We start from the raw sequence: 12,702 nt of genomic DNA on the forward strand, positions 1-12,702 counted from the left end.
CTGCTCACTCTACCTCCATAAATAGGGCAGCACCAAGATGCTGACCATGGGAGCCTCCTCCTTTGAGCAAAATGAGAAATAAGACCCTACATGAACACCCTGGCTGGTCCTCATTATGCTTCAGCCCTCTCTATGAAGTCCAGGACTCCGCCAGCTCAGGAAGCCAGGGAACTGAGATGGCTACAATGGGATCCTACCAAGCATCCTAAAACAGGCCACAAATTCAAGCCTCCCTCACGGATTGGACCCTGCTGTGTACTGGGGTCACAACCATAATCCTAACCCGACAGCAAATGTAGGCAAGAGGCACCAAGCGAGAGGGCGTGCAAAGCCTTCTTCACCAGCCTGCCTCCTGGATGGGAAAGGGCGCTAGAGAAATAAGTGACCTGTAGTGTCCTCATCTGTGAGGAAAGGCCTGCTGACATGTGACCGGAATGACCCAGATGGGAGAAGGGAAGGTCACTGCCCACATCAGAGAGGGAACTGGCATGCCGGCCCACAACAGCACTCACCCCTCAAGAGCTGACTGTCATGGACAGTGAGCACACTCACCAGCCTGGAGGCACGGCCTGGACCAAAGGGCCCCTTTTCACCTAAGATTAACAGTCTAAGGCAGCTGGAACTACCCCTGTTGCAGCACCTGCTTCCTGATGTCTGGGTTACAATCTGGGGAGCCAGATCCACTAATTTCACAAACACTAAGGGCACTCACTAATGCCCAACTCACAAGGTTCCTTAAGACCCCAACCAAGGTATGTGAGGCAGAGATGGAAGGAGGCTGTAACGGCAGAGCAGTGGCCTGCTCTGCCCAGTAGCACACTCACACCATGTCTGTGGCCCACGCACCTTTCCTGGAGTCCCTTCCCAGGGCCTATGACACATGGCCAAGGAATTAGCCACATGGAAACCTGGAAGGCTGTATGACAGCTCCTACCTGCCCTGGTAGGGAAGGGAAAGGAGGGACAGGCAGAAGGGAGGCGACCACTGTGCTCATTTCAGTACTATCAGCCATGTTCCCAAACCTCTGGCCCTGACCCCTCTTCTGTTGGTTTCACCTTCTGAAAGCCCCATGTGTCCCTGAGCTCTCTTCTCTTTCCCCCTGCCAGCTCTGGCCTGGACAACCCACTCCTTCAAATCCATCCCTTACCTAGTGGCCAGAACTGTCTAACACAACTCTGACGTCACTCCTAACTTTAAATCCTTCTGAACACACACTCCTGGGCAAAAAATAAACACGCTTTTCTCAGGATAGTGAGATTACGGGAAATGAGTTGTACTCTAAAGAGAAAAACTGTAGTCTGAAAAGAATGTGCAACAGTGGCTCCCAAAGCCTCCAGGACCAAATCTAATCTCGGCACAGAGTTCACGGCCCTTCACAACATGCTCCCAACAGCCTTCAAGGATCGTCCTCTGGCACCTCCCAGGGACACTCAGCCAACAGTACCTTGGAATTACTGCTCTCAGGTCTCAATGCCTGTCCACCGCCTTCTCTACTAAGACTCAGCTGAAATGTCACTTCCTTGAATGTTAGCTGCTGCTATCCTCACATTATGCACGTGCCTCCATCAGACCGTGTGCCCAGCACCAGGGTCAAGCCAGTGACCCCACCCCCACCCCCACCCCAAACAATGAGTCCATCAGGAATGGTAGGGGCCTTATTAGATGTGCTGGATCCCCAGCAAATGGTTGCCTTTACAGGAAATACAGAGGAAGGATAAACAAATTGAGTAACAATAAAAGGAGACACACAGAAAACTTCAGAACATGGAACATTTAACCCAGTCTCTGAGAAATCAATGTCACTGCGGGTGGGGGGGGGGGGGGGCGGCAGGAGACTATTGTAGATCAAAAGAGATTAAAGAAATAGAACAACTAAATACAATATAGGAATCCTGATTGGATCTGAGTTTGGGGGAAAAAACAGTCATAAAAGACGTTTTGAGGACAAGTAGTGAAATTTAAATATATAGTAGAAAATTTCTGTGAATTTTCTTAAGTGTGATGATAATATTGTGGTTATATAGGAGAATGTCCTTTACTCTTAGGATGTGCTGAGATGTGTACAACTTACTTTTAAAGGTTCATGGGATATATACACACACATATATATGTATATGTGTATATACAGAGAGAGAACACACAAATATGGTGAAACGTAACTATCAAAACTAGGTAGGGAGAATTTGGGTGAGCATGCCTTCTTCTTTCAACTTTTCTGCATGTTTGAAATTTGTAATGTTTTAAGAGTTGCTGAAGAGCTAAATGGTACCTGAAAAAACATGTTTCCCTATGTCAGAGGTTCTTAGCCTTTTGTGGGTCCTTTGAGAATATGATAAAAGCCATGAAAGAAATCTCCTTAGAAATATTCAAATATGCATAAACACAAAAATTTGCCAACAATTTTAGGGGTTCACAGACACTCTGAAGCCCATTTAGGAAGGGGGTTCACAGACACTTCAAAGCTCCGGTTAAAAACCCCACTCTGATCCAGCCCACCCCTTCTCCTCCTCGCCACACCCTCCAAAAACCACAAATATAAAACGTGGCCTGAGCTATAAGATAAAACTTGACTATCTAAATGGGAACATCTTCTTCGATTAATCTCCTTTTAATAAAATATTTTAGTTTGCCCACTCTGAGGCTAGAGAAAAGGAGTAAAAATGGAGCCTAGAGGCCCCGTGGGATAGAGGCCAAATGGATTAGAGGGATATCTGAAAGTCCCAGAAACAATGCTTCACCTGACATCACTAAGAACATTTGTCCCTGATGTTCACACAACGGTGAAGTGGAGAGAGATGCTGCCCCTACCCGCAGCAAATTGTCCCTAGAGGTCACCTTCTTCCTGTGTCTCATTCTTCCTCCAAGATCAGCAGCAACACTTACCGAGCTCCTACCACAGGCAAGACACTGTGCTGAGCAAGAACCCAAAGAGGCAGATACTATTACCACCATTTTACAGATAAGGAAAAGAAGAAACTGAGGCAGAGAGGTCAGCGCACTTGCCAAGTTCACAGCACTAGTAACTGATGGGGCAAGGACTGAAACCAAGGCATTTGGGGTCCAGAGCCCCTGTTCTTAACCACACATCAAATCGATTCATTTCTCTTTTTTTAAATATGGTTCTCATAAATAACTCTAAGAAACAAGAAGAGAAAACAAATCTCCAGCCACACAGTCAGTGGAGCAGCCAGGTTATTTTTTAAACTCTGACAAAATCTTCTATGACTGCTGATCACTCCCCCACTGAATGGAGGAAAGAGGCTGGCTGAAGGTTCTAAAGGACAGAGACCATCTCACAGCCTCTCTATGGTCTGAAGCTCTGCAGAGCTCATAACAAAGTCTGGTCAGGATTTGAAGCTCCTAACAGAGCCTGAGAAGGAACGCCCAGCAGCAGTTAGAGCCTGGACCTTTGCACCACAGATGAAGAGTAAGAAACTAGAAGGCCTGACAGGACCCCAGCAGACCTACACTACTAACAGCTGGTTGGGGTTGGGAGGGCCCAGCCAGGCTTTGGAGCATCTGGGGATCCTTTTCTGAGGGAAGACTAAGACATACGGACAGGTCTATGTTAATTGAGAGCATGTCATCAGAGCCGCTGAAAAAAAAGGAAAGGAAGGAGTTACAAGTGAAAAACAATAAAAGAGAATGGAAAGGCCATTTCCAGAGAGAAACACCAAGACAAAGTATTAGATCTGGCTGTGCCCCTGGGTTGCTGTAGGATCTGGGCTTGGTTTTTTTCATCTGTAAAATAGGGTTAATAGTACCTGCTATGTCTAACTCGCAGAGCTGTCATAAGGACTTAAGGTATTTCCTAAAGAGAGAGAGAGGATGCTAGGCTAAAAATACTGTTTACAACATGCCAAGACCTGTACTAGGGTCTCACACGGATAAACTCTTGATTCTCACAAGCTTATGAGGTATATTATTTCCATGTTACAGGTGAGAAAAGTGATGTCATCATTTGTAGCAGCTGTAGTAGCCATTAAGCAGACGAGGTGGGACCTACACCAAGGTCTGTCTGATTCCAACGTCTAGGCTGTTTCCATGAGGGTATTCTGCTCTTTTACTGAGGAACAAATGGCACAGAATTTTGTCAGTAGGTGAGATCACTGAAAACATCCACCCTGGGTCCTGCCATTCTTCCACAGATTAGAAAAATGGGAACCAGAGATGAGCAATGGTAGTGCTAGAACTCCAAGCCAGAATTCTGGACTCTTGACCCAGGAATATTTCTTTGTGTCACTTTCTACAGTCCCCACATGTTCTCATTCTTTTGTGTAGGCTTTTTTCTCCCCTGGGTGGGGTTGTTTAGCTTTCACTCTTTTTTTTTTGATGAAGATCAGCCCTGAGCTAACATGTGCCACCAATCCTCCACTTTTTGCTGAGGAAGACTGCTCCTGAGCTAACATCCGTGCCCATCTTCCTCTACTTTATATGTGGGACACCTACCACAGCATGGCATGCAAATGGTGTCATGTCCGGCCCCGGGATCCGAACCGGCGAACCCTGGGCTGCCGAAGCAGAACACGCGAACTTAACCGCTGCACGACCAGGCCAGCCCCAGCTTTCACTCTTAATTTACCTTAGAATTTCATGGTACTAGTTAAAGCAATAACCCCCCCAAAAAGGCAATAAAAGGCATCACGTGTGTATTACCTTTTTCACCATACACATATTTTTTTCTCCACTTGCAGGGTTGACTCAAATATAGGAATGCCTTGAGCAGTTCCACAGAAACGCACATAAAATTGAGTCCCACATATAGTATTGTTAATTAATACAATATACGCTCTGCCACTGAATCTCAAATGACCTTAATTTTATTCAGAGAAAGGAGTATTATTGCCAAGGGAAATCTTTAGTCCCTTGGTGTCAGCAAGCCCAAGACAAATAACAGGTCACAAGCACTGAGGATGAGAGCAGACCTTCATCCTCACCTCGTCTAACCCTACATAACACTCAAGGCCTCTCTCCCACATCTCTTCTGACCTGTCTGAACTACACCAGTGAGGATGACTCAAGTTACATCTCCTGGAGGGTGCTAAACTAGATTAGGTCATTCAACCAACACTTGTTATACACGGTCTACACACAAGTATTTATTACTTCCTGAGTAAAGGAACGAATTTGGTGTGAAATGGATATAGGTCTTTGGTGTATGAGATTAAAGTTACAGAAGAATGAATGGATAATCCTGGTCATCTGTGCCTAGAGCCATTCCGTATAAAACACAAGTGGGGAGACAGGCTCAGACAGACCAGCTCAGTGACTCTAAATCTGTGATAAGGGATAAGACAGGTCACCATCACTGGTAACTGGCAAAGTCCTGTGCTCCTCACTGCTGAGAAGCCAGGGCCCTTTTAGGCCTCTGGTGATCTCACTTCCCTTTCTGCATGTGGGGCAAGCTTTTCAAAAAGAGTCAGCTGTCCCATGGGAAATCCGCAAAAGAAAAAATTCTACAAACCTGAAAACCAGGCTCTACCTACAAGTGAATAAGATCAACAGGAAGAAGAGGCAACAAGAGTGTGCAGTCTATGGTGCAGGTCACCTGAGTGCAGGAGCTGTAAGATCCATCTGAATTTGGAGGAGGGTGGTACAAGTGCCAGGCAGCCAAGGGGCCCTGAAGAAGTATGGTTCAGCCTGGGTGATGAAGAGGAGGAAAAGAATTCCAGTAACAACCGTAACAAGGACAGTGACCAGATGTGGAAGGAAAAGAGGCTGAAAGTTCCTGTAGGAGAGGCCTGGCCGAGTGAAGTTACAGAGGCAGGTGCAAGCAAAGTGGTGGCAGGCCTTAACAGCAGGCAGTTTCTCTGGACGAACCGAGTGGGAAAGTGGAGATTTACAGAAATCAATCCAGCCATAGAGGGAGGAGGGGAGAGGCCAAGAAGCCAATTGGTTGGCAGGGTGGCTACCATACGATATGGTACATCCGCCTTCGAGGTTACTACTGGATCACTAGATGGTAAACTTCACGAAAGCAGAGATTTTTGTCATCACATACGGCCCTGAATTCTCAGAGCCGGCACATAATAGTCCCTCAATAATTACTTGTTCAGTGAATGAACTGGGGGGAGACGTAACACCTCAGTTCAAGTGAGCTTGACTTAAGCTCAAGTGCAGTTGGTTAAGGACAGGTGTTTGGAACCGGAAGAGGAAAGAACTTTAAACACTAACACTTGTAGCCAAATCACTCACTGATGAAGAGCACAAGAGTCATCTTTCATTGGTTTCCACTGAGTCAGCACTCTGGGCTCTAAAACACAGGTAAGAAGGTGCAGGGCCAGCAGGATTTCCCCACTAAAAAAGTTATGTGGGTCCAGGTATCCCAACCTAAAAGCTTGGCACTGCAGTTCAAAACCAGCTTGCACTTCTCCTGGCTCTTTTTTCACATTATTCCATAATTGAAAGCATGTCAATCAGGAGTGAAAACCAATAGTAACCATTATGAAAGTTTTTTTCAAATGCCCAGCCTCATAAAGAAAAAAACCCTTTCTCTATCTGGAAAACTCCCAGTCATCCTTCAAACCCCGCCTCCTTGGCAAGGCTTCCCTGATGGCTCCCCCTAAGGCTGGTACTTCTGTACACTGCACATACTTCTACTCTTCCACTGATGTCAACATCTAATTTTTAAATCTCCTCTACTATACTATGAATTCCATGAAAAAAAAAGATGATCTCTTATTCATCTATATTATCAGTGCTAAGCAAACTGCTCGACAGGTTGACCTCAACAGAATCAATTTTTACCCGACTATCCTAAATTAAATTCCACCCCTCAGCTCCAAGTCATTGGTGAAGATTACCGCAGCTCAGAGCAAGGGTCGAAAGGACAAGGGTACCAGCAGCAGAAGGCAGAGTTGAGGCTCTATGGTTGGAGAGAAGAGTCCAGGACAGGAGGAGTTCTCAGGCTGCAGTGGCTTCTGCAGTCTCCTCTGCAGGAAGAGAGTTCCACGGTACCCTGAGGGAGTTGGCCACTTTCAAGCCCAGCCTACCCACAGACTGCTATTCCTTTTCAGTGGGTTCATGCCACAATCTTAACCTATCAAATAAATGGTGATATCCTTCCCAATCTCAAAAAAGAGGAAACAAAGAAAAGAAGCTGATGTCTAGCAAATGTTTTTTCAGCATCTGATACCGTCTTAGGTTAAATGGCTAATGAGCAACTCCTCTCATGGAAGCCCAGGGACTCTCAAGGAAGCCACTGCTCACATAACACCTTGTAGCCTAGGCATGGCTAGAGCACCAAAGGCTAAGCTCAAACAAAAATATCTCCTAGGAGTTTGTGAGCTAAGGTTTTATCCACTGGATTTCCATAAATTTAGTCACCATCTCTAAATTCCCTATCGACTATCAATTCAGTCATCTGAGAAATGTTCTCATGAACGCCAACTATGTAGAGGGGACCCCGCTAGGATGTGAGAAGCATGGAGATGCCTCGCAGGTCACTTACAATTGAAAAGGGGAGCTAAAACATAGCACACACAACTGTCACCAGGAAAAGAATGAAAACAGTAAGGGATTCAGAGAAGGGAAAGATTAATCCAGATGAAAAGATTAAAGAAGACTTGTGGAAGAGACAGAGCTTAACTGGACCTTGAAAGATGAACAGAACCAATATACAGAGATTAAAGAAGGGCCCCATCCCCATCCCCAGGGCAAAGATGAGAGCTCTTCTGGATGGGAGGAATTCCACAACGAAAGGCACAGAAGAACGAACATACAGAGACTGTTAAGGGAAAAGCAAGTGGCTGATTGTGAACAGAATCTAGAATCCTTGTATCAGAAGCACATAGATCAAGCACATACTGGGCGCTCAAAAAATGCTGAAAGAACCATGGTAGGTCAGGGAGAACTCTGAACAGGTTAGAGTCGAACTAGAAAACAAAGGAGTTTTGTTGTGTCAGAGAAAAAGTCATCTAATTGTACTTAATGAAAGGGCTGATGGAGAACAGACCAAAGTCTGAGGAAGAGGTAACAAAATTCCGGAATTTTAAATCACTTAATCTAACTTCCTGGTTTATGAATGAGGAAAAAGAGGCAAAGGGGTTAAATGACGGACTCAAAGGAATATAAACAAATTGTCAGTGTCTAAATTAAGGCCACAGCGGTGTAAAGAGGTGGTTATGGTTTCTTGGGAAACTACTTCCATATCCATTTTCTTTCTCCTGTTTCTCTCCTCAAGCACCCAGCTGAGTGGTGCACCATCCAGATTATCTGGGACTTACTCTGGCAGCTGCTGTGCTAAAACCACAAGGATGTCAACCTGCAACAGCCTCCTTGTTGTTCCTTTTCACTTCTGCTCTGACCCTCAACACTACCAGGTGACCCTTCCCAAGACAGATGTCTCAGAGGGCACCTGATGCCCAACCAACACCTGGTTCCACCTCTTTGTATCCCTGATCTCGCCACAGAGCTCCCTTGCCTCAGTCAACTCCAAACCAGCCTGTCTCCTCCGTCCAACTGAAGGTTCGACACAATAGCTACTAAGGTCTCTTGGGGAACTACAACATTGTTTATCCCGTCCAAACAGTTCTGAAAAGCAGTAACCCTCCCCAAAATGAATGGAACTCTATCTTTTCGTTCAAAGGGGCTCCCGAACAGGTTTCTTCTTCTGAGGAGATCGGACAGAACTGCACCAAGTGTCAGAGAGACCCCAATCGCAGAAGGCAGACATTCCTGGGTCACCGGGGCTCCCGTCTTAAAACACATCCTGAGCCATCCTCAGCGTTCATCTCAGGCCGGTCGCGGACAACGTACCGAGGGTCGGGCACAGCAGTTCAACCCAGACGATCAGGGTCGCCTCCGCTCCCCGCGGGGCGGTCCTGGAGTGGAGGAAGGGCGGAGCAGAACTAGATCCAAAGCGTCACACTGAGGAAGTCTGACGCCTCGGTGGCAACCGTGAAAGGCCCGGGGCAGAAGTCGGGAAGCGGTCTCCGAGGAGGCTGCGGGTGCTGGCCCAGGGCCGCCGAGGAGAAGGAGGTTGGCGAGCGGGGGGTCGAGGTGGACCAGACTGAGCAAAACCAGAGGAGGCCCCTCCTGGCCTCACCTGACCCTGCGACAGGGCCTGGAGAAATGATGGACACGCAGGGGGCGTCACGCGCTGGCAGACAACGCAGATACGCGGGAGAAGGGGGTGGGGGGGTGCGAGACGCACTCACCTTCTTCACTGCCGGCTGGAAGTGGAAGTCACCGGCCTCCTTCAGGTCCAGCCAGATCATGGGCATGCGGGGCACGGCCTCCATGGCGGCTGGCGCCCGCCGGCCACCAGACCGCTCCCTCTCTGCTCTAGCTGCTGGCTCAGCCCGCGCCCTCGCCCTCCCCTTCCCCACCGGAAGTCACCCGTCACGCGGGGACGAGAAGACGCTCGCACGGCCTGCTGGGAGATGCAGTCCCGGCCCCACCCACGCAGCCTTTCGTACACGCTCAGCTTCCGATGCGCATGCTCAGTCTCCTCCTCAGGGAGGGCGTGGAGGGCGAATCTCCAGCCTTAGGAGAGATGGTTTGTGGGAGTGGTAGTTTTCATCCGCTTAGCTGCCCATCTGTTTCCGGGCCGAACGTACCAGCCCTGCCTGGCTTTGGTGGTGGCCCTCCTTTCTCTAGGGAAGGGCGTTAGAGAATGCACCTATGAACTTGTAGTCCCAAATAGTGTCGAGGGCAATGGAGGACGGAGGCAGGTGTATGGTAGAGAGAACGTTGCGGACGGGCTTCCCAGAGGAGGTGACTGGAAAACTGAGCGCTGGGAGAGGGGGCGCCTGGCCAGGAGGGGGACGAGGCTAAGAGGAGAGCAAGAGGTTTTGTCCCAAGTGTCGAGCTTTGGAACAGAGGGGTGACTGGTCGAAGATTGGCACACTTGGTCCAGCCTCGAAGGCTGTGCACTGCCTAAGAGATGGACGCCTCCACTTGTAATGATGGGGAAAGAACGCCTAGATGGAGTGTAGAGAGAAAAAAGGAGGCCCAGAGCAATGTGGGTAGATGGGGTGGGGCTGAGTATGCCCAGCCATGTGAGTACCTAGTTTGGCCAGGCTGTCTGGAAGGGGCCCACAGAACAGAGAACAGTTGTTGCCTCTGGAGAGGTGACCTAAAGAGCAGAATTTTTTTTTTTTTAAGATTTTATTTTTCCTTCTTCTCCCCCAGTACATAGTTATATATATTTCAGTCGTGGGTCCTTCTAGTTGTGGTACGTGGAATGCTGCCTCAGCCTGGCCTGATGAACGGTGCTAGGTCCGCGCCCAGGATCTGAACGGGTGAAACCCTGGGCAGCTGAAGTAGAGCTTGTGAACTTAACCACTCAGCCACGGGGCCAGCCCCCAAGAGCAGGACTCTTTAAAGCGTGTATGTATTACCTATCTTTAGAAATAAAATGAAGAATAGTTTGGAGATAGTGAGGGGAAAAGTGGAAGCAGGGAAACCAGTGAGGATCCTTTGTAGTCTTCCAGGAGATGGGACATGTTGGGTTGGGGTAGAGAGAGGTAAAAAGTGGGCATATTTGAGAAGTGTTTTGGAGAAAAAAAATGTCAAAACTTGGGGTGAATGCATGTAGGGGAATGAGAATGTCAAAGATGATTTCCAGGTTTCCAGCTAGTATAGCTGGGTGGCTGTAGGGTGTTTACTGACATGAGAAAACAGGGGAAGGAACAGGTTTGGAGAGGAAGAGCAACGGTTCAGGTCTGTCTGTGTTAAGCTGGATACAGATGCCTCTGAGTCTAAAGAGGAGATGCGGAGGAGACCAAAGGATGTGGGATCTGGGCTCAGAAGAGAGGCTTCACCCACAATATAGGGCCCAGGTCCCCTTTGCAGTGAGACCCCAAAACCTTTGAAGACTCTGTCAAGGGCCTACCTTCATGCCAGTTGGAGTTAGAGCAAAAGGAAATGCAAGTACATAAATGTTTGTAGCAGCATTATTCATGGTAGCCAAAAGTTGGAAACAAACCAGATGTCCATCGATGGGTGAATGGATAAACAAATATGGTATATCCATACAATGGACTATTATTCAGCCTTAAAAAGGAAGGAAACTCTGATACATGCTAAACATGGATGAGCCTTGAAGACATTATGCTAAGTGAAATAAGCCAGACAAAAAAGGACAAATATTGTATGATTCCACTTATATGAGGTACCTAGTATAGTCAAATTCATAGAGACTGAAACAGAATTGTGGTTACCAGGGGCTGGAAGAGGGGAGAATGGGGAGTTTTTGTTTAATGGGCACAGAGTTTCAGTCAGGGATGATGAACAAGTTCTGAAGATGGATGGTGGTGATGGTTGCACAGCAATGTGAATGTACTTAATGCCACTGAACTGTACCCTTAAAAATGGTTAAAATGGTAAGCTTTATGTTAGGTATATTTTATCACAATAAAAAAATTTTAGAAAAGAATATGCAAGACCTTACAGATAATTTTTTTTAAGGAAAGAGAAAATTGTACCAGCATCTTAAAAGAGCTTATTTCTGGAGGACCATCTTGGGGTCACCGGATCAGAGGTGCAGAAATTGAAGATAAAGCCCATGTCCTGAAAAATGCCAACAATGAGGAAGGAAAGAAAGTTGCCCAAACACAATTTATAGTAAATGAAATGCAGGAGCCCACCCTGGGGTTCTCTGATGGTGAGGTAGTGCTGAGCCATAGTGGAGCTGCTAGACGTAGACACAGTAGCTGGACCAGAGCAGGCTAGGGGGTGGGAGACTAGTACTGCATCACTGAGCAAAGAAAGAGGCAAGATTCAGGATGTGGGACTAAGGAAGGAGGCAGCCACAGGAAGCAGTTTGGCTACAGGACACAGACAGCCCAGGCCCCAAGCATGAGGCCAGTAAGGGATCGAGATTAAGCAGTTACAGGTCAGTATGGGCTGGAACAGTCAGGAAGGGACAGGAGAGGATTAGGAAGCCCTAAGGTGGGCCTTGCAAGACCTGTAGGAGCAGGCATTCCAGGTGAGGGGAAGTGCAGGTGTAAAAGGGAGCTCTGCTAGGTTCCAGGATTCAGAGGATCCTACCTCATGAGCTTCCTAGAGCAACACTTTTTGCCCTACTGTCTTTCCTTCCCCTAGCCTCACTCTCCTCTATATAAAGGGACCACTTTGGCCCCACGTGAGGCTTCTGGGGTTGACCTACAACAACAGACATGGACCCTGTGAGTGTCAGGGTGTATTAATTCCCTACGGCTGCCATAACAAAGCATCACAGACTGAGTGGCTTAAACAACAGAAATTAATTTTCTCACAGTTCTGGAGGCCACAGGTCTGAGGTCAAGGTGTCGGCAGGGTTGGTTTCTTCTGAGCCCTTGCTCCTTGGTTTGTAGATGGTTGTCTTCTACCTGTGTCTTCACATGGTCTTCCCTCGGTGCATGTCTGTGTCCTAATCTCCTTTTAAGGACACCATCATATTGGATTAGGGCCCACCCTCATGACCTCGTGTTAACTTAATTGCCTCTTTAAAGACTCGACCTTCAAATTCAGTTACATTCTGAGGTACTGGGGGTTACTACTTCAACATTTGAATTTGGGAGGGAAACAATTCAGCTCATAACACAGGGTCACAGTGACATGAAGGGCAATTGGTATAAGAGGCATCAAAGACTAAGAGGCCCTGTGAGGAGGCCTCCAATGCTGAGGCAGTGGGGTGGGGATGAGCCAGTGGAGATGAGACAGCAAAAAGGATGTCTCTGGGGAGCCCTCCTAATGAACATATTTCCTCACAGAGAC

General features: G+C 47.6%; 1 protein-coding gene across 1 annotated transcript in view; it reads right to left on the reverse strand.

The window, feature by feature from the left end:
* Positions 1-9,319, reverse strand: part of PTPN23 (protein tyrosine phosphatase non-receptor type 23) — a 31,540-nt gene extending 22,221 nt beyond the window's left edge. The window contains exon 1 of the mRNA XM_046653407.1: positions 9,159-9,319. Within this exon, the coding sequence (XP_046509363.1) occupies positions 9,159-9,242 (84 nt within the window). The 5' untranslated portion in view covers positions 9,243-9,319. The remainder of the gene's footprint in view (positions 1-9,158) is intronic.
* Between the last annotated feature and the right edge of the window lie 3,383 nt (positions 9,320-12,702).

The sequence above is a fragment of the Equus quagga genome, chromosome 1 (genome assembly GCF_021613505.1).
Source record: "Equus quagga isolate Etosha38 chromosome 1, UCLA_HA_Equagga_1.0, whole genome shotgun sequence".
Lineage (NCBI taxonomy): Eukaryota > Metazoa > Chordata > Mammalia > Perissodactyla > Equidae > Equus > Equus quagga.